At 43.7% G+C, this 25,385-nt stretch overlaps 1 protein-coding gene across 6 annotated transcripts; it reads right to left on the bottom strand.

Moving 5' to 3' along the window:
- Positions 1-1,339: 1,339 nt before the first annotated feature.
- On the bottom strand, positions 1,340-24,663 carry MILR1 (mast cell immunoglobulin like receptor 1). 6 transcript variants are annotated; one of them, XM_030296231.1, is made up of 9 exons: positions 24,436-24,663; positions 18,034-18,309; positions 14,363-14,650; positions 12,604-12,714; positions 10,408-10,497; positions 9,826-9,876; positions 9,625-9,693; positions 9,100-9,183; positions 1,340-3,281 (listed from the first exon to the last, which is right to left on the bottom strand). In XM_030296231.1, the coding sequence occupies exons 1-8, from the start codon at positions 24,563-24,565 to the stop codon at positions 9,128-9,130; spliced, it is 1,071 nt and encodes a 356-aa protein (XP_030152091.1). In that variant the 5' UTR covers positions 24,566-24,663; the 3' UTR covers positions 1,340-3,281; positions 9,100-9,127. The 6 variants fall into 6 exon arrangements, with proteins under 6 accessions (XP_030152091.1, XP_030152093.1, XP_030152092.1 ...); XM_030296233.1 differs by lacking the exon at positions 1,340-3,281 and adding an exon at positions 5,484-6,158; XM_030296232.1 differs by lacking the exon at positions 1,340-3,281 and adding an exon at positions 6,169-8,294.
- Between the last annotated feature and the right edge of the window lie 722 nt (positions 24,664-25,385).

The following is a 25,385-nucleotide window of genomic DNA, read 5'->3' as shown; positions in this document are numbered from 1 at the left end:
TTTTCATAATAAAAAGTTTTTAAAAACAAATTCTTTTTTTTTTTTTTTAATGTTTATTTATCTTTGAGAGAGAGCAGGAGAGGAGCAGAGAGAGAGGGAGACAGAGAAGCCAAAGCAGGCTCTGGGCTATCAGTGCAGAATACGATGCGGGGCTTGAACTCAGGAACTGTGAGACCATGACCTGAGCCCAAGTTGGATACTTAACTGCCTGAGCCACCCAGGCACCCCAAAACCAATTCTTTAATATCAAATATCCACTTGATTTTCAATTGTCTCATAATTTCATAAAATTGAAGTTGCTTGTTAGGTCTTTTAGTCTCTCTTATCCCATAAATTTGAGCTCTCTCTCTGTTTTTCCTTTTTTAAGAAATTGGGCTGCTTATCTTACAGGCTTTGTCACTGTTTGGACCGTGCTTATTGCATCCCCATGAGGGTTTAACCTGTTCTTCTCTATGTATAATTCCTGTAGAGTGGAAGTTGAATCCAGAGGCTTGATCAGTTTCAAGTTTAATTTGGGGGCTGGGGCGGGGAGACACGATTTTTCCTATGTTGTGTTCTCCCATCAGGAGGCAGTAATGTCTGGTGGTTTCTCTTTTGGGGATGCTAGCAATCAATCGTTGATCAATGCTTAGGTCAGTCAGTTCATTAGAGGTGGCAAAATGGTGATATTCTGATTTTCTTACATCTTCATTCATTAGTTAGAATACTTCTGTAAAGAAAAACATCTCTTACTTGCTTAGAGGTATGAGAGAGGTAGGATAAATGCTGATTCATCCCCTTTAAAGTTGTTCCTTTTGATGTTCAAAGTCCTATCTTTAGCCAGTGGGAGCTTCTTCAAGTTGGCCTGGAGTCCTTTTGACATAACTTTAGTAGTGTTTGATAGCTTCCTTGGTATCTAATGTCTGATCTAGAGATTGTATATTTCAGAGTTTCTCCAAGAAACCCTGGTTCCTTTTAATGGAAAACAGTATTTGGATGCTGTACTCCGGGTACTAGGGGTACTGATAGTTAGAAAGTGGACTTTGTGTCTAGGCCTTTTCAGTGTTCACAACGAGCGTGTGTGTGTGTATGTATATGTTTTAATCAGCTTTATTGAGATATAATTTATCTTCAATAAATTTACCTATTTTAAATGTACAAATTATGCGTTTTAGATAAATGGGTAACTACTACCAGAGTGACAATATAGAACATTTCCATCACCCCAAAAAAGTCCCCTCATGCCCTTTAGGACTGCAGGGGTTTTACTTAATCTCTTTTATCAGACATTTGTATTCCCATTCCAAAATCCCAGTTCTCAGGACTATTGAGGGTAATGATAAAATTAGAAAGCCACATCTCACAACTGCTCATTTGTTTTATTTTACCTTAATTACATCAGTCTCAGAATTGCAATACCAATATGACCCCTGTACGTCTACTTAAAAGTTTAAATTTCATTTTTGCATTTTGGGGTTCAATACTTAGTTTTAATATAACTAAGAATTTTTTAAGTTTTAAAACATTTTTCTAAAGCTCTCCATTGTACTGACAGGTCCCTTTATTTAGGTACCTTTTCCTTTTAGGGGCCTCAGCCTTCACAGGCGATTGTATTCCTGATTTGACTGCTAAGGCATCTGCACTAATTGGCAACATAGAATGTTTACACTGCAGGTGAGGTAAGTAATATTTATGGAGGTTTTTCCAGATCACAGATGTCCAGCTGGAGTTCTACATCAGAATCCCCTGTGGAGCTTTTAAAAATCTGAATATATTTGAGCCCTATTCTTTCTGATAACAATCTCTGACCATTGGGCCCACGCAAGTATATTTTTAAAACCTACAGGTGATTTCTGATGCTCACTCCAGCAGCAGTTCCCATTAAATCCGTCCGAGAGCTGCACACCTGCATGGTATTGTTTTGATGTATTTTCCCTCCAATCCAATTATTTTTAATACATTTGTTTTTACCAAATACCCTTCTCACGTATTACATCACACCAATATCTATTGAAAGATGTTACTAAGAAATAGTCCTGTGAACTCATTGTTGATTTAGCCATAAGAGTGTTTTTGAAGGCATTTGTTTGCTGTTATACCACATCGTCCTGTAAGGAAGCATGGGAGAAATTTCTCTCAGATAATTGTGCTTCTCCTGAAGACCGGCCTGTTATTGTATGTGTTCTCTATTTATTCATCTTGTTCATTCAAAAAGGCTTTCTGAGCACCTGAGTCCCAGGGACTGTAAGTGTTAAGGATGTAGTGGTGAACAACACAGACAAGTCCCTTCCAGGGGTGGGCAGGTGGGGACAGATGCTAAGCAGGAGGCACATGGACAATTTCAGGTAATTTCAGATAGTGATAGTGTTGTAGGTAATAGAACAGGATGATGTGCCAAATCGTGGCTGGGTAGTGTGTTTTGCATAGGTTGTCAGGGAAGCTCTGAGAACCTGACCTTCAAATTGAGGCTGAATGATACAAAGGGGCCGGGTGTGTGAAGATCTGGGGCGGTGGGACTAGCAAGAGCCAAGGCCCTTAGGAGGGAAAAGGTGTGGAATGATCAAGGAGCAGAAAACAGGCCAGGGGAGCCGGAATAGATGAGCATAGGGGAGATGGGTAGAAGAGGTCAGAGAGGTGGTCAAGACCCACATCACTTAGGGACACTTGGGTGGCTTAGTCAGTTGAGCGTCCAACTCTTGATTTTGGCTCAGGTCATGATCTCATGGTTGGTGACTTTAAGCCCCCCATCTAGTAGCCTTATAATGTTTGCAAACCTTATGCACACCTCTCTTTCTGCCCCCCTGCCCTCTGTCATTTATGTTTACTCTATGAATCTTCTTGAATCTTACACCCTTTATCTGTGTTCAGGTTTCTTCTTCAAGTATACGGCGTACTTCTTTCACTGAGAACATGATTGGAAAACCTCCTTCTCAGTCTTTGTCTTAAAATGCCTTCATTGTACCCTCAGTCTTGATTGATATTTTGGCTAATGTGGTAGATTCTTTGGCTCTCTTAAGTGTCATCATGACCCTCCTATTTGGTGGCATCAGAAACCTAAAAAATTACAATTCCCTTACTGCCAGGGTGTGTGTGGTTGTGAATGTCTTCCATTTAGACACGCGTGCGTGGGGTCTGGAAAGTAGAAGGGAAGGTGGTGGTTGTCGCTGAGAAGCAAATGTCTGCGGTGGCAGAACTCCACATCCCATGTCGAGCCTCCAGTTTCTGGGCCTGAGGCTGTTGTAGCAGGAGGCAACCAGGGTAACGGCAGCAGTAGCTCTCCGGTCTCCAGATTGTAAGAACATCTACAGTTAAGTTATTTAAGTTGAAGAGAGTTTAGCAGGGTTGCTAAAGGATACAAAATCAAACAAAAAAAAAAACTGTGTTCTGTATATCAACAGCATGAAATAAAATACAACTTATAGCATCAACATATCAAGTACCTAGGAATAAATAAGATCTGGAACAAAAGATGTGTAAGATGGGTATGCAGGAAATGATAAAATGTTAAGAGAATCCAAGAAGACAAAAGCAGTGAGATGCTTGTAATGTGCGAGACTCATTATTATAACAATGTTAATGCTCCCCAAATGGATCTATAAATTCAATCCAGTATCAATCAAAATCCCTCTAATGTTCAGGGTTTGTTTTTGTTTTTGTTTTTGTTTTCTTTAAGAAAATAACAAGCTGACTCTAAGATTTAATGGGAAATGCAAAAGGTCAAGAATAGCTAAGACATTCTTAAAAAGAACAAGATGGGAAAATTTGCTTTTCCAGTTATCAAAACTTATTTAGAAGAGTATGGTGGCAGGGCACCTGAGCGGCTCAGTCGGTTAAGCGTCTGACTCTCGGTTTCAGCTCAGGTCACGATCTCATGGTTCGTGATTTCGAGCCCTGCATCGGGCTCTGCCCTGTCAGTGCAGAGCCTGCTTGGGATTCTCTCTCTCTCTGCCCCTCCCACAATCACTCAGTATCTCTCTCTCTCACAATAAATAAACTTAAAAAAAGAGTATATGGTACTAACGCAGGAGAGATAAGTAGAACAATGAAACGATCTGAAACGCAGAAGGAAACACATTGTACATGGACATTTGATTGTGTGACAGAGATGATACAGCAGTTTGGTGGGCAAAGGACAGCTTTTCAGTGGATGGTGCTAGAGTTGGCTATGTTCGTGCACGGGAGGGATGAACTATGATGTCCACACCACACACATCTGGGTGGATGTAGACCAAAATATGAAAGTCAAAACCCTTCAGAAAAACAGGCTAAGTAAGGGCCTCAAACAGGGATTTCATTAAAAAAAGAAATCCAAATGACCTATAAATATGGGAAAGTGCGTTCAACCTTATTAGTCTCAGGGAAACGCAAGTTAAAATCACAAAAAGATATTACTAGATGGCCACAAGAATGGTTCAATTAAAATGACCGTGCGGGGCACCTGGGTGGCTCAGTCAACTGAGCATCTGACTCTTGGTTTCTGTGTAGGTCATGACCCCAGGGTCATGGGATCGACCCACATCAGGCTCATGCTGAGCATGATGCCTCTTTGAGGTTCTCCCTCTCCCTCTGCCCCTCTCTCCCACTCATGCTCTCTAAATAAGTAAGTACATTAATTAAAAAAATAAATAACTGGGGCGCCTGGGTGGCGCAGTCGGTTAAGCGTCCGACTTCAGCCAGGTCACGATCTCGCGGTCCGTGAGTTCGAGCCCCGCGTCGGGCTCTGGGCTGATGGCTCAGAGCCTGGAGCCTGTTTCCGATTCTGTGTCCCCCTCTCTCTCTGCCCCTCGCCCGTTCATGCTCTGTCTCTCTCTGTCCCAAAAATAAATAAACGTTGAAAAAAAAAAAATTTAAAAAAAAAAAAAAAAATAAATAAATAAATAAATAACGACCCACATCGGACTCGTGCTGAGCATGATGCCTGCTAGAGGTTCTCTCTCTCCCTCAGCCCCTCTCCCCTGCTCATGCTCTCTAAATAAATAAATAAATAAAATGACATCGTCTACCATTCAAGGGAATGGAAAGGTGATAGAAAGGTGATGGAACCACTTTGGAAAATATAATGGCATCATCTCCTTACATTGGGGATAAACATGGGGATGAATCCCATGACCCAGTCATTGTATTCCTATACATATTCAACATAGTTGCACGCACATGGAAGCAGCAGACATGTTGTTGCCTAAGAGCAGTCACAGCTTCATTATTTGTAATAGCCCCAGGTTGACAACAGCCCAAATGTTTGTCAGCTGCAGAATAGGTAAGTTACAGTATATTCAAATAATGGAATACTATTTAGTAGTGAAATACACAATTAAAGCTGCATGCTGGGGGCGCCTGGGTGGCTCAGTCGGTTGAGCAGCCGACTTCAGCTCAGGTCATGATCTCGCGGTCTGCGAGTTCGAGCCCCGCGTCGGGCTCTGTGCTGACAGCTCAGGGCCTGGAGCCTGTTTCAGATTCTGTGTCTCCCTCTCTCTGACCCTCCCCCGTTCATGCTCTGTCTCTCTCTGTCTCAAAAATAAATAAACGTTAAAAAAAAATTTAAAAAAAATAAAAAAAATTAAAAAAAAATAAAGCTGCATGCTGCACCTCACAAATCTCACAAATACGATGTTGGGCAGAAAAAAACCAGACACAAGAATAACTGCTCCATGATTCCATTTGTATTCAATGCAAAAACAGGCAGAACTAAAGACAGTATGGAAAAAGAACCAAAGTGAAGCTGGAATAGACCTGAAAACAAAGTAGCTATTGAAATGAAAGCTCAGTAGGTCTTTTCCTTTTCCTTTTCCTCTTCTTCCCTTCCTGAACAATTCAATCCGAAAGCCAGAACGTGTGTGGGGAGCAGCGGGGGGGGGGGGGGGGGGGGGGGTGGAGTGGGAAGCCACAGGAAGTCGCAGCTGGATGGGGAGGGAATCGGGAGGACTATGGAAGCATATAAGCACACAAAGCACTTAATAGCAGCTGGACACTGGTATGCTCAACACATGGCAGTTATTGTTTTCACAAAGGAACTTTGGCGAGATGGCGTAGCCACCACCTCTGTATCTTGTGTCACATCCTCGGGGCCTCACCTCTGATTCCAGCTGCATCTGGGACTTCGTTCACTTTGTGTTGACAGCTTCTCACTTCAAGCATGCAACACATATCACTCATTTTCTGCCCTGGTGCTTTGCAGTGCCCTGCGTGAGACGCCCATGGAAACCCACTTGGAATGTCCACATGCACAGCCTAGAAGTCGGGGAGGCATCCCCTCCGGGGACAACCCTCAGCCAATCAGGGATGGAAGTCAATGGGTAACCGCTTCTTACTATCAGTCCTTAGGCAGACAGTTCTAAGAAACATCTTCTCATTGCTCAGAAGGTTCCAGTGAGATCAAGCCCCAGTTGCCCAACTCAACAGTACACCCTGGTACTGGCTTTTCCTCCAGTACCTGATGCTTGCGTCACCTCCCAGATAAATTATTTGCACAGAAGGCTTTATCTCAGGCTCTGCTTTCAGGGCTAGCCCAGGAAAAGACAGGGTATCAGAAGGCCCTAGAAAGCAGTGCTGGGAAGCGGAATTACTCCTTGGATCGATGGCAACATGTGATGTTGGAAGGGGGTGGTGATAACACTTGCACGCCATAGCCTCCCAATTACTTTACAATTACTAAGACCTTCCCTGCAGTGGGAAAGGGGACGGAGGTAGAAAGTGAAGCACTAGGCTCTTCCATGGTTTTAGCACTTGAAAGGCACAGGGCAATCGTAATTATATGGATTGTGGACTTGGTTGGCTTCTACTAAGTGCTTTAAAAGCTTTGCAAGGAGAAAATGAGAGGCTGTCGATTCAGGGCATGCTGTGAAACCCAGAGGCATTCTGGACTTCAAAACTTCAGAAGGTCTTAATTGGATCAAATCCAATTCCCAGTAAGGTTTCCAGCTTGCTGGCCCCTCCCCGCCCTGAGTTGACTTTCCCTCCTCTGAAATGTTTCACTGTACCTGCTCTCTCACTCCCAGCGCCTGGGGTCACCTGACATATAGGCTACCTGCACCCAAGTCCTTGTCTCAGGCTCTGCTTTAGGAGGGAGCCCAAGACAGAAGAGGCCAATGGTGACTGAGTTGCCAAGTTTATGACCACAAAGACTTCAAGATTTCTAAGGGGAGCAGCCAACTGGTATGACTCAAGAGTAAGCATCATACCACAAAGAGGTAGCCTTTTAAAAATTCTTATTATATGCCTGACCCTGTTCCAAGCCCTTTACATTCATTACCTGAGCTAATTCTCACATTGGCTCCACGATGCAGGTATTTATTTGTCTCCCCCGCTCCCCACTTTGCTCTTACCCCCCAGATGAAAAAAAAACTGAAGCCCATAACTTATCCAGAGTCACACAGTTAAAACATGACTGAGCCTGAATTCAGCTCAGTCTGTTTGACTCCTTACTCTCTTAGCCTCTGTGACATACTGATTTCCCCCAAATACAAATATCAACAGAGAAAGGGCAGAAATTATGCTCATGAATGCTGCCTTATGACAACACAATCCTCTAGTCTGGACCTGTGTGCACAGTATCCCTTCCCACCCTAAGAGGCATTTCCATGGCCAGTGCTTCTGCTGATCTTTGCTAGGACTGAACTCCCAATTCAACCACCACTAAGCTGTGGGTGACCTTGTAAAATTACTTACCGCATCTGAGTCTAAGTTTCCTTACCTGTAAAAGCAAGTTCATAATATCGGCCTTACAGAATGTTATACAGTTAGTGTCTAATAACTGGTAGCTGTGCTTTTTCTAGTCAGAGGTCCACTGTTGGGAGCGATTAAGACAGAGGTTCAGGCAACACCCAGAAGAAGAGCAGAGCAGAAAAATTTTGGCCATGTTGTTTTGGTTGTCTACAAATGTCTTTTGGCTTTTATCGGATGTTACTAATACCTCCTAGGATGAGAGGCTTAAACTAGAAACCATTTTGTCCCCTGTAGGGGTCTGAATGGGTGGCTCCCCAAAAAGATTAAGTCCGTGTCCTAACTCCTGAAACCTGTGAATGTCACCTAATTTGAAAAAAAGGGTCTATGCAGCTATAATTGAGGATCTTGAGATGAGGCCATCCCAGATTATCCAGGGGGTTCCGAGATCCAATGGCCAGTGTCCTTATAAAAGAAAGGCAAAGGACGAGAAGGCCATGTGAAGACAGAGGCAGAGACTAGAGAGATGTTGCCACAAGCCAGGGAACACCAGGAACCACGGGAAAGTGAAGCAGACGAGCAGGGTTCTCCCTTAGGGTCTTCAGAGGGAGCCCAGCCCTGCCGACATCTTGATTTTGGATTTCTGGTCTCCAGAACTATGAAAATAAATTTCTGTTGTTTTAAGCCACCAGTTTGTGGTAATTTGTTAAAACAGTCAAAGTAATCCATTCTCCTTTCTCCCACACAACACTGTTCTCTCTACAGAATGCTGCTGGGAAATGCAGCACATAAAGGCACGCCTTTGATATTAGCTAAGTCTTGAGGACTGAGGAAGTCCCTGAAAATCAATATAAATGTTTTTGCAGCCTTCCAAAATCTGAGAGCAAACTAAAACAGCAATGGGTAATAAATGTGTACTTGGTGTGTAACTATAGGGACTGTTCTCTTCAGACACATTTTCAAAGGCACCAATTTTTGTTTTAGAATTTAGACACGAAAAGCAGTGGTCTGACAATTACTCTTTTTTTTTTTTTTTAGAGAGAGAGAAAGCATGGGAGGGACACAGAGAGAATCTTAATCAGGCTCCATGCCGAGTGGAGCCCCGGGGGAGACTCGGATCTCACGACCGTGAGATCATGAGCTGAAATCAAGAGTCCGATGCTTAACCAACTGAGCCACCCAAGGCGCCCTGCAAGTACTCTTTTTTTAACGATGTGGCAATGGGGAGAGAATGGTCCATGCCTAAAAATAGCAAAAGCATTTAAAACCTGTCACCAGTCAGGATCCCACCTGACAAAACTATTATCTGATGACAGGATTGGATGTACCCAAATAGGCCAAAGGAATAGTGTTTGATCATGAAAAATAGTAATTTATTTTAGGTAACCAGTGAGATATTTTTAAGTATCAGTCAAATTTGCTTTTTCTTCATGTAAATCAGCTTCATAAAAAGCATCTTACTCTGAGACGTAGCTTGGAGCTTTAAATGTCATCTTCTGATGAGCTCAGAATAGATAGACCCAGTTTTACAATCATTACAGGCTTCTGAAATATAAAAGAGAAAATAATTCAGTAAAACTAATGTATATATCCATAGAGTCTCTCAAAACCAACCACCACCACCCCTCAAAAAAAAAAAAATCTCATTTTAGTAGCTGGGTGGATTGACAGAACCAAGAATTAACTGGGTTTTTTTCTTGGACTGTATACAAACAATTTATTCTTTAAAATGGTTTAGGAGTACCCCGGTATCCTCCTCTCTGAGTTTTTTATACGTCACTATGTCACATCCTTCCCTCTTCCCTACCCACCCGTCTCCCGATGTCATTTGTTAGGACCTGTGGTATTGGTTGCTACTGGTACCCTGGGTGTGCACGTTGCCCCCATCTACCCCGTCCTTGGGCTTCTAAAGCCCCAGAGTATGGTGGCCTCACAGGGACCGCGGTCTCATTTTGTTAGCATCTCTTATCCCAAACTGTGGCTCACCACGACCTCCGGGTGCCACCTCCTGGAACATGGGGGTAGCATAATGTATCTCCTGGGAGTGTCCAGTTCCTGGGCAAAAGACAGGGAACAGAGTTACTAGGCCTGTCATCCGAATCTCTGATCACCATTTCGAGGGCAGGGTTTAGCCAGCTGCCCTCGAAATGGTGTGCAGCCTCTGGACTTTTCCCAGAGAGCACTCACCATCTTGGGCTGTGCGAACACACTGCCTTGGTTCCAAGCCTGGCACAGAGTCTATGGGAACGAGATAAATTGGGAGTCAGTGGTGTTTGCATAGTACAGAGCAGGTAATTTGCTTAGCGCCATGCCTGGGGACAAGGCCGGCCCTCAGTCAGTTGGCCGGGTTTATTCTCATCGTTACCAAGGCCCTGCCCTGGGTCTATTTACCGTAAAGCAGCATATGATGCCTGCATTAAGAGGGGGTCATAAGAGGCTCTGGAACACCCTGCGAATCATTCCGAATTGACATTAAAATATCTCCACGATACGTTGTGAAGTGAAAAAAATCAAGGCGTAGGATGGCATGGCTATGACCTGCTACCAGATGCATAGAGTATCTGTGGAAGGATTTTAAAAACCGATGGTTAAACCGGCAGGGTGGAACTGGACGTCATGGGTCGGAGGGAGCCCTTGTATTCTATAACTTTTCTTCATTTTTTTTTTTTTTGTACCCGTGTGTCTGTACAACCTTAAAAAAATTTTTAAAAGACGAAACCTGAAACCAACCAACCAAACCAATCAAAATACCCAACAAAGTTCTCTTACCTGCTTGAGTTTCACAGACATTTGCGTATATTCCAATTTCCATGGGTGTATTTCCATAGTCTCTGGGTGCCTGATCTCTCATAGCTTTTCCTACATAAATTGGTACAGACACATTAAACCAATTCAGCCACATTTTTCTCATTTCCTCTGCCAAGGAGCCGAATCCCCCAAAGTTCCGAAACAAAGAATGACCCTGCTCCAATGGCCTACACTGTCATCCATTGAAGGAAAACCATGGGCTCAGCGAGGAATCCATATCACCCGCTTCTCCAAGCCAGAAGCCCTTCTGATTTATTTCCCTGGGTCTGCAAGGAACATCCTTTGCCCATCAGATTACGCAGATTGCATTTGGGTTGGCCAGAGACACATTTTCTTTCCTTTGCTGAAAAAGAACAGTCTGTAAAAAGCTTTGTAATATCTGCAAGAGACAGTAAATAACCCAGCCGAGTTCTATTGAATCCTGGCCAGTAATCAAGAATGCTAATTCCACTTTTGCAAGACCCTGGGCTTTTTGTAAGAAGGGAAGACAGGTTGTAAAAAGGTATAAGATGTATACATTTTGACATCTAGTTTCAAGTTTTGTGTCAACTGAGTCCCTGACTTCTCTGACTTAAAACTCTCTAGAGGAGGCACAGGGGGAGGCATAGGTGGCTGACATGCATCACTTAGGTCTCTCCCTAGCTGTGACAGTATCTCCCCACTCTACAGGTCAGAACACTGAGGCTCCAGCAAGTGAAGGAGCCTGCCCAACGCCCCTTGGCTCACTGGTACAGAGACATCCTGGTTTTTTGTGCAAATCTTGATATTCCTCCATACTTGTGGGCCAAGTGAAAAGGCCAAATTTCAAAATCTTAAGTAGAGGTGGTCCCGAGAGGTGACTGGCGAAAAGCAGTGCCTGGGGCTTGATGCAGCACCTGAGGTGAGGCAGAGGCATGTTGCTCGAGTTCATCTTCAATTACGGAGCTTCCTCCGAGGGGCAGGGCCAGCAAGGAGGTGGACAATTACAAGGCAAAGCTCTTGCCTTTGCGGAGCTGGCGGTCGGGACCCACCACCTCATTTGCAGGGCCCAGTGCAATGCGAACATGCGGGGCCTTTTGTTAAAAAATTATTAAGATTTGTGTGCCCATGTTTACAGCAGCATTACTCACAATAGCCCAAAGGCGGAAGCAACCCAAGGCCCCACTGACAGACGAATGGATAAATTTAGCGGATATATGTATTTGTATCTACGTATGTATCTGTGATGGAATATTCTTCAGCTTTAGAAATGAAGGAAATTTCTGACATGCCCAACATGGATGAATCTTGAGGACATTACGCTGAGTGAAATAAGCCTGTTACCAAAGGAGAGATACCCTAGGATTCCCTTAGATGAGGTCCCCAGAGTAGTCAATTCATGGAGGAAGAAAGGAGAATGCTGGTTGTCAGGGGCTGGGGTCGGGGGAGCTGAATGGGGAGGGTTTAATGGGGACAGGATTTCAGTGTTGCAAGATGAGAAAAGTTTCGTGCACGGATGGTGGTGATGGTTGTGGAGCAGTGGCAGTGTCCTTATACTGAACTGTATACTGAACAGTGGTTAAGATGGTAATGTTTATTGGTTTTTTATGTGTATTTTACAATTTGCTTTTATTTTTTTTAATGCTTATTCATTTTTTTTTTTAAATTTTTTTTTTCAACGTTTATTTATTTTTGGGACAGAGAGAGACAGAGCATGAACGGGGGAGGGGCAGAGAGAGAGGGAGACACAGAATCGGAAACGGGCTCCAGGCTCTGAGCCGTCAGCCCAGAGCCCGACGCGGGGCTCGAACTCCCGGACCGCGAGATCGTGACCTGGCTGAAGTCGGACGCTTAACCGACTGCGCCACCCAGGCGCCCCTAATGCTTATTCATTTTTGAGAGAGAGAGAGAGAGAGAGGGAGGGAGGGAGGGAGGGAGGGAGGGAGGGGCAGAGAGAGGGGGACAGAGGATCAGAGACGGGCTCTCAGCTGACAGCAGCGAGCCCAGTGCGGGGCTTGAACTCACCAGCTGCGAGATCCTGACCTGAGCCGAAGTTGGATGCTCAACCCACTGAGCCACGCAGGCGCCCCCTTCGTCGTATCCCATTTTTAATTTTCCTTTCCCTTCCTCTTCACCTTCTCTCCTGTTCTCTGTATCCAACGCCCACGGAAAACCGTGAAAAGCTGCCAAAGAACTTACCTGCTCTGTACTTTGGTAGTATCCAAAATGTCAGAATTGGGATTATTACCATTAGCACCAGCAATAATCCCAGAAGCAGTAGCTGCAGACAGAAAGGACAGCTGCCTCCACCTGGAAGACGATAGCGGTTCATTGGTTACCGCACAGCTTTCTTTTCCAATGACATTGAACTGTAGAGTGTTCTGGAAAGGGCAGTTTACAACCGTCTCCTAAATTAACTAATTTAATTGCCTCAGACCACTATGGACACCTGCAACTCTCGAGAGGTAACTTGTTAGTCAGTGAAGTTCTTAAAGTCACAACCAAATACATCTTCCACAAGGGGTCGCACAAAGGAAGAGAAAAACAGCACAGCCTTGAACCAGATTCCTGGCAACACTGTTAGTCATAAGGCTCAGAACAGCCTGGCCACTTATTGGGCAAAGCCCTTAGTCATGTTGGCATGATTTATGTCACCTAAACAGCTACCATTCGTTATTAACTACACGCCAGATGCTGTGTTAAAGCACTTTGCGTACATTGCCTTATTTATCTCATTGATATCACTCCCATTTTACAAATGAGTAAGGCTCAGAGAGGATAGAGGACTTTCCTACAGTCACACAGCTAGTAAATGGAAGGGCTGTGGTTTGTAGGCAAAAGCAGGACTCTGGAGCCTGAGTCCAACAGGCTGCCTCATCTGTTAGAACTTACCAAAGAGCAGGGTGTGGGCTCTGTTCTTCTGCGGATGAGGCTAGGTGAAGTGTTCAATGCCCAAGTGTGCCTACTGCCTTAGCTAACCTCATTTTTGTTCTACCCTCCTCCTACCTTGACAAGTGTCACTTCATAAGGACCTGGAAAGCCAGGTTTGAATCTAGAATTCTCAGACTCCTCAGACTTCTGTGCCAGAATATGGCGGCATGAAGAGAGTCAGCCCTAGCCCCAGGCCCAGCCCAGCTTTCCACTCGGGCTCTGATGTGCACCCCAAGGGGCCTCGCCTGCACATGGATCCTCTAGCCTGCATGTCCAAATGCTGTCCACACCCCCCACAAGAAGCCCCCTACACTTGAGTCTAGGGATGCTCCCATCCTTACCCTGGTACAATCTTGGGAGGATGAGCTGGGAACAAGACTTGTGTAGGCCCTGGAAGGAGGGTTCTGATGTGACTGGGTAGGGAATTCAGGTGCAGGTACCCAGAATATGGTTTAGGAAAGTGGAGATACAGGGTCCAGGTGGGCACATTCTCATGTTTCCCTGGGCCCCTCGGCCTGTGGGAAGATACATGGCCAAGAAGCACCAAAGCAGTGCCTTCCAAAACACAGGACTGGGACAGGGGCCCTTCTCACCACAAGGGTGGTCCCCCAGAAGTCTAGACTCACCAAGCATTAGTAGTGGGCAAGAAACAGCCAAACGGGAGGGCACAGGCATTAGAAGTCAATGAAAAAGCAGAAGAAAATCAAGACCGGGCTGGGCTCCAAGCCCAAGAAAGATGCAAATTCTAATGTGCTAGCTTAGAACCTGGGCAGTGGGAGATCAAGGCAGGAAGCAGGGTCAAGTCAGGAAATCTCACTGCAAGGTTTCTTCCTGACCTAGCTTCTAGGCTTTTCGTCTTCTTTTGAATGGCAGAAAGAAACCCCACCAGAATTTGTGTGGAACCTTCCAAAGGAAAGGCCTTTGGATGCATACAGCCAAAGTGGGAAGTGCGTGGGCAGGGGAGAGGCTGGCTGCAGTTTGTGGAAGCAAATCCAGAGCCTGTCGAAAGAGTTCAGGTAGCCCTTACCTGTCGAGGGATTGATGAAGACTGGTTGACTGTATTTTGCATGGTCAGGCAATTTGTTTTCAGCTTTGCACCTATACTCTTCCCTTCCGCCAGTGCTTTTCTTGGTTAAGTTGAATTCAGCGGGCTCCCTTACGTACTTGGAAATGGCTGGTGATATGGCAGTATCTTTTTCAAAGAAAGTATAATTGATGGGCAGAGAGCCGTTGAGTGAGATGCAATGCAGTATTATATGTCGGTCTGTTTCTATGTTAATGACGTTAACGTTCAGCACTGGTGTAATCACTGGGTCTAGGCAAATGAAAGTATGTGTTAAAGGGATGAGCAGAATGGATTCACCCACTCAGTCCACCAGCATGGATTGAACCTCTATTCCTGACTGTGGACGCAAAGATAATGACACCCTTCTTGAGAAGCCAAGGAGCTTGCAGCCCAGTGGGAAAGACCGATGGTATATGGTTAGCTCCACTCAATGTGGCACAAGCTGGGTGCTGAGAACACCAGAGGGTGGAGGGTGTCTCTTACTTTGAGGAATCAAAGCACAAACTTGCCTTTCAGCAGAATTCTCCATCTGTTTATTGTTGACAACGAGTGTAATTCTGTCAAAGATCTAGTTCCAAGTATGAAGTTGAGAGGCGCTCTTAGTCCCAGTCTTTATGAGGCTACCTTGTTTTTTTTTTTTATCAAAGAAATCTAAAAATATAATCTTTTCTAACTGTATTTTTATTTATAGAATTCAGCTGAATGATTATCTTCTACTTCCTCCCACAAGCAGGAAGTAACTCTGATAGATTCAAGAGAACTTTTCAACAGGAAGTGTGTGGGTCTGCTTAACTGTCAGGGAAAACCCTGTGGTGTGGGTATTTTGTGGGAGAATCCAGCTATATTATTTATTTAATAATTCAGTAATAAAGCAGTATTATAGGAAAGGAAGGATAATTGTTGAGTACCCATCATGTACCAGGCTTGCTATTCACATTACCTCATTTCACTTTGTAACAACAGTACTACAAGGAGGATAATATCATGCCCATTCCGCAGATGAACCAACTGTGATTCAGAGAGGTAAGAAACTCACACAGCTAGTAAACCAGCAGATCCAGGGCCAACTCTCAGATTTTTTTTTTTTAAACAATATCAGTTTGGCACAGAAACAATGAAATACAAGGACCCAAGTATAAGTAAAATCAAGGAAAATGATTTAGTCTCCTTGCTCCACCCCTCCCTTGAGCAGAATCCCTGAAGCAACATCCTTGACAAGGCAGCACCTGGTTGGTGATGGTGGCCTCAGAGAGCAACTTTGGGAAGAGCACTGGTAGGACATTCTTCCAATGGAACTGAAATTATACATATCTGTGGGACAGAAGCTCAGGAAATGAAGACTTGGGGTTTTTTTAATCAGCTGATTTAAGGCTTCAGCCATCAAGTTCATAAACCATCTAAAACTGGGCTTATTCCTTACAGGAGTGTAGGTCCCCATTATTCAAATGGAGGAAACCCACACTAATAGTGGGTCTTGACATCTTTTCTCACACTGAATCTCAGTGATTTGAAGGACAATCGTATGTTTTCTCTGCCAAGTAAGTGCCTACTCTCCTCACCCCATGCTGCCCACAAAAGACTGAGATTCCCACCCAGAGTTAAAACCCATGTTAAATGGTATTTTACCATTTAACCCATTTTAATGATTGAGGGCTGGAGATATAGCAAAGGCGCATCTAAAGGGAATATGCAAAGTTGCACGGGAAGCCAGGGGTGCACAGGTTCCCCGACGCTCACCCCGTTGCTCTTTCTGCAGTACAAGGCGGCCCAGTCCAGCCTGGTGGCCTAGATGGACTATTATCAGCGGAGGGCCTGCCCTCACGTCATGTACCACATCCTAAGACCAAGTTTGTAAGGATTTGCCCCTTCTTCACTCTTCTTCTACAGTATGGCTTCTGTTCATTTTGGGTTCAAAACTCCTAAAATGGTTGGTTTTAACCTGGATCTCCTAAAAGCCTTATGCAGAGATTTGCATCTGTAATCTCATGAATATGTCTCAGGAAAAGTACCCATCACTATCATTCGATCGTTAAGACAGCTATAACCTAAAATGCTAAGAACCCTTGCACTAGAGCAATGGCGCTCAGTAGAACTTTCTGTAATGATGGAAACGTTCTGTCTGCACTAACAAGGCAGCCACCGGCCGGCTGTGGCTATTGAATACACTAAGGAATTGAGCTTTTTGCTTCATTTAGTTTTAATTAATTTGGATGTAAATGTAAATAACCACACGTGGCTAGTGGCTACTATGCTAGAGAGCACAGACCTAGAGAATCACTCAAAGATTCGATCAGTGAGTCAGAGCTCTTATGTTTAGAAGCCTCCAGGTTCCATGCCCACATATTACCTGGAAACCCTCTCTCCCTCTCTCAGAAGTCCTTTATCAAGGTCACCTTTATAAATGAGACCATTAATGCTAGGTTGTGAGAGGCTTGGGTGGGAATATGGGAGAGAAAAATATAGCAGTAATAAGATGTGGTTGGGCAGGAAGAGTGCTGGCTGGTGGGATGCCTGCTGGGTGGTCACTGCAAAGGGAAGAAATTGGAAAAGACCTGGGGCTTTGAAGACCTTTGCCGCAGGGTCCAATACTGATTCTAAGTCTTCTTGCACCTTCAGAGAAAAAGTAGTTTTTGCCTACGTGATGGGAATCCTAGAATAAAGCATCTAGAAAAGATCTCAACAATTTCCCAAATTGTTCACATAAGGCTTTTTGTCTAAGGCAATCAGGCTATCATTATTTGAAATAGCAATGAGTTTTTGGAAGAGGTATGCCGGATTGCCACGATGTCATTCCCCAAATACCAGCCGTGGCGGTTGGCCACCCTGCCTGCTATCTTCCACCCAGCCGAATACGACAGGCACATCTGTGAAGCCCAGAAGGCGCAAACTGAGCGGTTGGTCATAAGACACCAACCTGGGGCGCCTGGGTGGCTCAGTCACTAAGCTCCCGACTCTTGATCTCACCTCAGGTCATGATCTCACTGTTTGGGAGATTGAGCCCTGCGTTGGGCTCAGCGCTGACATTGCGGAGCCTGCTTGGGATTCTCTCCCTCTCACCTTGTCCCTCCCCAACTCGCACCCTTGCATGCACGCTCTTTCTCTTCTTAAAATAAATAAGTAAACGTTAAAAAAAAAAAAAAAAAATCCCAACCTAAATGGGAGTACTTGCTTCAGTACAATGATCTCAGCCACAAAGGGCTCACCAAAGATCCTGCCTTAATTCATTGGGCCCTATGCAAGACCAGCAAATATCTATCCCAATCCCAAGACCTCACTCTTAGGAGCTCTGTTAGGAATTGGGTCCCCCTTATTCTGGTATTATGTTTTCAAAACTGACAGAAATAGGAAAAAAAAACTTATCTAGGAAGGAAAATTGGATCGACCATTTAACATTTCATATTAAGTCTGGCAACGATGACCCTATGTATTATAATAGCTTAAAGAAGTCTATTAATCATTAAAAAAAAGTCTTCGGAAGAGCAAGCAAAATGGAATTAATAAGAATAAAGATCTCAGTGACATACTTTCCAAGCCCTTGAGTGAGTATTCGCAGGAGAGCAGAGAGCCCATTCTAGGACAGGAAAGAATCCCACAAATCACAGGGCCCCCCCCAGGGATGAGTCTCTACTTACCAACAAAGGTGAAGTTGAACTCATGACTGTATTTGATAACTGAACAGTTAGAAACTTGGACTTTGCATTTGTAGGGACCCAAATCATGGGCTTCTGAGACGCTGAGGTTAAAAATCATGGGTTCACCTTTGCCTTCCTGGGTTCTCAGGTGCTTCTCATGCCGAAACAAAAGATAGGTGATCTGTAGTGATGGGTTCTGGCTGGAACAAATTAAAGACACATTTTGACCCCGCGTGACTGCATTTGTTTTTGAGTTCAAACTTGGAGAAAGGAGTTCTGGAAAACAGAGTAACACAAGAAAAAAGTCTTTGTTAATGTCGCTTAATAACTAAGTGGTAATCTGGCCACACTTTGTGGGTCAAGGGGTAGAGACGCTCGTTCCTGGAGAACTTTCTTGTCGGCACAGCCAGGCTGATCAGTGTGTGAGGAAAACCTCAGCACCTACAGAGGCTCCTTCCAGTGACGGATGGGTGGCCTTGACCAGCTCTTCCGTGCTTGCTAGCTCTTCTGCTGGTGAGAGCTTGAAGTGGACACTCTAATTTTTCCTTCTTTCTTTTTTTAAATTTAAATCCTAGTGAGGGGGCGCCTGGGTGGCTCAGTCGGTTAAGCATCCGACTCTTGGTTTTCGGCTCAGGTCACGATCCCGCGGTTTCGTGAGTTCGAGCCTCACATTGGGCTCCAGGCTGACAGTGAGGAGCCTGCTTGGGGTTCTCTGTCTCCCTCTCTGTCTCTGCCCCTCCCCCACTCGCGCTATCTCTGCCTCTCTCGAAATAAATAAATTAAAAAAAATTTCATTCCAGTTACTTAATGCACAGTGTGATATTAGTTGCAGGTATACAGTGTGATAAAAGACACTCCCTTAAGACTGGCTGTGCTGACTCAGAGATATTAAAATTCCGGGGCGCCTGGGTGGTTCAGTCGGTTAAGAGTCTGTACTCTTGATTTCAGCTCAAGTCATGATCTAACGGTTCGTAAGACCTAGCCCCTGTGCTGACAGCACAGACCCTGCTTGGGGTTCTGTGACTCCCTCTCTCTCTCTGCCCCTCCTCCACTCTCCCTCTGTCTCTCTCTCTCTCTCTCTCTCTCTCACTCTCACTCTCTCTCTCTCAAAAATAAATAAACATTAAAAAATTTTTTTTGAAATAAATATTAAAATTCTAGGTTCTCTGACCAAACATTATGTCTGGTGACCTTTTTGGACCATTATTTCTTTTAAATTTCTTATTTTGAAAAAAAAAATTATTTAAATTTTTTTTAAATATTTATTCATTTTTGAGAGAGGGAGAGAGACACAGAGAGAGTGAGACAGAGAGAGAGACAGACAGACAGAGGGAAAGCAGGGGAGGGGCAGAGAGAGAGAGGGAGACACAGAAACTGAAGCAGGCTCCAGGCTCTGAGCTGTCAGCACACAGCCCGAGGCGGGGCTCAAACCCGTGAACTGTGAGATCATGGCCTCAGCCAAAGTCGGGTGCTTAACCAAGTAAGCCACCCAGGCGCCCCGGGAAAAAAGAATTATTATTTCAGAAAAATTTTAATACAACAGTAGAGAAGAGTATGTAATGATCCCCCAGGGGCCTACCACCCATTTTCAACAAGTATCAACTTGTAGTCACAACTGCTTCATCCGCCTCCCATCCCATTCTATTATTTTTATTTTTATTTTTATTGTTTTGTTTTTTGACGGGGGGGGGAGTGGCATGTGAGTGGGGGAAGGGCAGAGAGAGAATCATAAGCAGGCTCCACGCCCAGCACAGAGCCCAACTCCGGGCTCGATCTCACAACCGTAGGATCATGACTTGAGCCGAAATCAAGAGTCAGACACTTAACCGACCAAGCCACCCAGGCACCTCCCCTTCCATTATTTTAAAACAAGTCCAAGACCACATATTATTTCCTCCATAAATTTCAGTACTGAGAATAATAAAAACAGCCCTTGACAAGTGAGAACCGGCCTGGCTAGGAAGTGACCCACCGCTAAGAACGCCAATACCAGACAAAGACCCTGTGACCATGTTGGATTGAGACAAACACAAGATAATTTCACAATCATCTCCGAACGCAGATAAAGACGTGAGCATCGTCCAAACCATAAAAATGGCCAAACATCCCCCTGAACTGGCTGATATGAGTGACTACTGAATCTTCATCAGCCCTGACTCTGCCTTGCTCCGTTCTTCCTGTCTTTTAGATCGTAATTATTGAGATGGCCAACCATATCACTATCCTCACTCCCTGAAAGCATCCAATCCAGAGGAAAGCCTGCTGCTTTGAATCTCCCTCCAAAATCACCTAACATAAGTCCAAATCTTATCATAAGATTCTAACACCTTCTTGCTGAGACATCCCGTGGCTCCCACGGGACACACTTGCTGTCACTTCCAAGAGTCAATACACCCAGCTTTGTTCAACTACACATGTGTCCTTGGTGATCTTTGCCTGGAGGACAGTGATAGTTTGTAGCTCTAAAAGGTAAAGATTCTTTTTTGTAAAAATACCATTATCACACCCAAAAATTAACATTGTTTTTGAAATGTTGTATCAAACATCTAGTTAGTATTCAAATTTTCCTGTCTCCTGGTGGGTTTTTTTTTGTTTTTGTTTTTGTGTTTGTGTTTTGTTTTTTTAGGATCCAAAACAGTGCATTGTAATTAGTTGATATGTTTCTTACATCTTATTTTTATTTATTTATTTTAAAATTTTTAATGTTTATTTATTTTCGAGAGAGAGAAACGGAGAGTGAGCAGGGGAGGGGCAGAGAGAGAGAGGGAGACACAGGCTCTGAGCCGTCAGCACAGAATCCGACAAGGGGCTCAAACTCACAAACTGTGAGATCATGACCTGAGCTGAAGTTGGACGCTTAACAGACTGAGCCACCCAGGTCCCTCCCCACCTTTTTTTAATTAAAAAAAATTTTTTTTAATGTCTATTTATTTTTGAGAGAGAGAGAGAGAGAGAGAGAGAGTGAGAGTGAGAGTGAGGGGGAGACACAGACTCTGACACAGGTTCCAGGCTCTGAGCTGTCAGCACAGAGCCCGACACGGGGCTCAAACCCACAAACTGTGAGATCATGACCTGAGCTGAAGTTGGACACTTAACCGACTGAGCTACCCAGGCGCCCCTATTTCTTATGTCTTTTTAAATCTGTAGATGTTTCCATCTTTTTCTTTCCCCTGCAACTTATTTGTGGAAGATGGCAAGCTCTTTGTTCGATAGTGTTTTCCATGGTCTGGATTTTGTTGATCACATTCCCATGGTATCCTTTACCTTGGTCCTCTGTCCCTTGTCCCCTGAATTTAATGAAATTCAGATTAGCTTTTTTTTCTTTTAAGTTTTATTTATTTAAGTAATCTTTACACCCAATGTGGGCTTGAACTCATGACCTCAAGATCATGAGGCTCATGCTTTTCCTATTAAGCCAGCCAGGTGCCCCCAGATTAGCTTTTATTTAGCAAGAATGCATGAGGGTAGTGTGCACTTCCATTACGAGGCACATAATGTCTGGTCATCTCTCTTTTTGTTTCTTAGTCGGCTTTGACAATAATCACTTGGAAGCATTATTTCATTAGAGGTTGCAAAATGGTGATATACTAAATCATTCCTTTTCCATTTATTATCTGAAATAATTCTATAAAGAGAAACTTGCCCCCATCAACTATGGTTATATGGAGATACGGTTTGCATTGAAAAAGCAGGATAAATGCTTGATTCTCTTCCTTTATTGACTGGTTCTGAAAATAATGAGTTGGTTTCCTAGCATCTTGTAACAGGATATTATTCTTTCACTGTTGTTATTTTTTTGTTTAAGAATCATTATGAACTTGGGGCACCTGGGTGGCTCAGTCAGTTAAGCGTCCAACTTCGGCTCAGGCCATGATCTCATGGTTTGTGAGTTCAAGCCCCGCGTCGGGCTCTGTGCTGACAGCTCAGAGCCTGGAGCCTGCTTCGGATTCTGTGTCTCCCTCTCTCTCTGTCCCTCCCATGCTCATGCTCTGTCTCTCTCTGTGTCTCAATAATAAATAAATGTTAAAAATTTTTTCAAAAAAAGAATCATTATGAATTCATAGTTTACATATTTGATGTATTTCAATCCATTGCAATTATTATTTTTATTGTCCCATTTTTTGGCCATGAGAAGCGTCTCTATACCAGCTCCTGAGTCCTTTTTTGTTTTGTTTTTTGTTTGTTTGTTTGTTTGTTTTTAAGTAAGCTCTATATTCAATATGGGGCACAACATGGGGCTCAACACGGGGCTCAAACTCATGACCCCAAGATCAAGAGTCACATGCTCTACCAGCCAGGAACCCCTCATGAGTCCTTTGACACTAGCTAGTAGTCTTTGATAGCTTGTATATTTGTATTTTATTATTTTAAAATGCCAAGGAAAAAAGTAACCCTCATCAGAAAATCTAATGTAAAAGAATAAAATTATTAAAGAATTAAAGAAATATTAGAAAATGTTTTTATATCACCTGAGAAGAAAATCTCTTCCAAATAAGATACAAAAATTGGAGCCACAAAGAAAAGACTGAAAAATTGACTCCCCTAAAACTTAAAGCTTTTCTATGGCAAAATTAAGACAAGTGACAATCTAAAAGGAAATACTTAACATATAAATGAAAGCAAAGATTTTTCATGTCTATATATTTTCATATATGTATATATATAGATAGATAGATAGAGATAGATATATAGATATGTCAATGGCAACTGAATAAGAAAAAGACAAATAAATGGACAAATAATATGAATAGGTAATTTCCAGAAGAATGAAGGCAAAAGGCCATTAAATAATGCTAGGGCCACGGGACAGTTTGGGTGAAGGAGGAGTTTAGGCCCCTCAAAAATGTCATCAAGCTCCCTTGCCCTTTTTGATCTGGACAACTGACATTTTCTCAGCTTCTGTAAGCTCAGCTTCAAGATAAAGCCTCTCCTCTCCTTCCAACCAGACGGCTGTCCCTAAATTTCCTTTCCATAGAACTTCTGGAGCTTTCATGACCAATAAACATGAAGAAGATGCTCTGGCTCACAAGTGATGAGGTCAAAACAGCACTGAGATATTGTTTTTTACTCATCGGATTGGCACAAATTTAAAAACAGATTGTGTCCACTGTTGGAGAAGGCTGGGACACGCTCACCCTGTGACTGGGTACCCGGTCTGCGTGTTGAGAGGGCAACTTAACAATTCAAATGTACATGCCCTTTGACCCCGCGATTTCACCTCCAGGATTTTATCCTCCAGAGATGCTCTCCCCCTCTCCTGTGTCCACAAAGGATGTTTTGTATGAGGATTTTCTTTGCAGCATTGTTTACATTACAAAGAAAAAAACGGATAAATCAGTAAGGGGGGTGGTTACATGAACTATGGCTGAGTCACATTATGAAATGCCAAGCAGCCGTTGAAAAAAGAGAGGTGAGTCTACATCTACTGCTTACAAGGATTTCTGTGATGTATTGTCATCTAAAAATAGGACTGGGCCCCTGGGTGGTTCAGTTAAGCATCAAGACTCTCGATTTCAGCTCGGGTCATGATCTTGAGGGTCGTGAGTTTGAGTCCCACATGGGGTTCCGCGCTGACAGTGGAGAGCCTGCTTTGTGATTCTCTCTCTCCCTCTCTCTCTGCCTCTCCCCTGCTCTCTCTCTCTCTCTCTCTCTCTCAAGTAAATAAATAAACTTTAAAATAAATTAAAAAGGACACGTCACAGAAGAGTTTGTTTCCTATGGTACCGAATAGAGAATGACTGTTGATAAGTGGTTGCTTCTGGAAATGGAGAATTGGAGAGCACAGCAGCACTTTCATATTTCATCTAGTCACAGCAGCATGGGCTGGCATTTACTGACAGCTTACCATATACCAAGTTCTGTGCTAAGGGACATGGCTTGTCTCACCGAGTCCTCGTAAGAACCCTCCCAGGTAGGTGATTTTATTATCCTCACATCACAGAGGAAAGAGATTAAGTGTCAGGTGGTTACATTAGACACCCAGCGTGCCTGCTGGAAAACGGTAGAAACCGGGGTTAGGACCACAAGCCTGGCTGGTCTAGTTCCATGATGATAAACCACCTCCCAATATATATTTTTACTTTGTTGCTTGAATTATTTTACAATGATTATGTGTTGATTTTCTAAATTAAAAAAAAAACAATAACAACAGAGAAAGAAAGAAACATTTCAGCGTAAAAGCAATCTCAACATTTAATCTCTGAACCTCAGCAAAGAGCCTTCAACTCCCTCCCTCCCATCATTTCCGTTTAAACTGTAGGTAACAGAAAAGACTTGACTTTGGTTGTTCGTCTAAAAGCAAAGAAAGACTTATTCGTGAATGGTCGTGCTGAAAGCTGACCATCTCCACATGTCGGTGAAAAGAGTTTTGGTAAAAGAGAGAAGGAAGTAAATGAAACTTACTGTTCCTCCATTCACAATCCAGGGCAGCTCTTTGAACTGAGAGAGAGAAAAGGAACATGAGAAAACTCTTTTTCCACATCACGTTTTGGTTTGGAGACACAAGCTTCAAAATGGCAAATGAGCCATACATGCGAGAGAAGAAAAAAATGCCCTAAAAGAACAGTTTCTTGAAACAGCTCCAGAAGAAATTAGGGAGGAGGACACAGGAGGCATGATGACCCCATACTGGTGAGTCATTTAGGGAACTTCCTCTTTTTTGACAACGTAAAAGAAATTGGAGGTGCCTAGACAAGTTTGAAACAAAATATGATTGGTTGGTTTGACCGACCTGTGTTCCCCCAATGAGTTCTTGCACGAAGAGACTGGTGGTTCATGGGTTCAAGCCCCATGTCAGACTCTGTGCTGACAGCTCAGAGCTGGGAGCCTGCTTCAAATTCTGTGTCTCCCCTTCTCTCTGTCCATCCTCCACTCACACTCTGTCTCTCTCTCAAAAATAAACATTAAAAAAAATTAAAAAAAAAAAGAAATGTCTTGTATTAAATATCATATTAAATGCTGGTTCTTAGGCCCCACTCCAGACTTACTAGGAATAAAACCTGGGACTCTGAATTGTAACAAGGGCCCCCAGCAGTCTCTGAGTCTCTATGTTACAACCCAGAGAGGCTTGTGATTCACTTCTACTCCATCTAGAATTCTCCTGGCTCTGTGAAATGTATGCAGAAGTAGAGTCACATAGCGGCGCCTGGGCGGTTCACCCGATTAAGCATCTGACTCTTGATAGCAGCTCAGGTGGTGACCTCGGGGTCATGGGATCCAGCCCAGGGCAGGTTCCGCACTGAACATAGAGCCTGCTGGAGATTCTCTCTCTCCCTCTCTCTCTGCCCCTCCCCTGCTCAAGCTCGCTCTCTCAAAATAAATAAATAAAAACTTAAACAAAAGAAGTAAAGCCA

The sequence above is a fragment of the Lynx canadensis genome, chromosome E1 (genome assembly GCF_007474595.2).
Source record: "Lynx canadensis isolate LIC74 chromosome E1, mLynCan4.pri.v2, whole genome shotgun sequence".
NCBI lineage: Eukaryota > Metazoa > Chordata > Mammalia > Carnivora > Felidae > Lynx > Lynx canadensis.
Note: the sequence above shows the minus strand (reverse complement) of the source record. Positions and strands in the feature narration are given on the sequence as shown.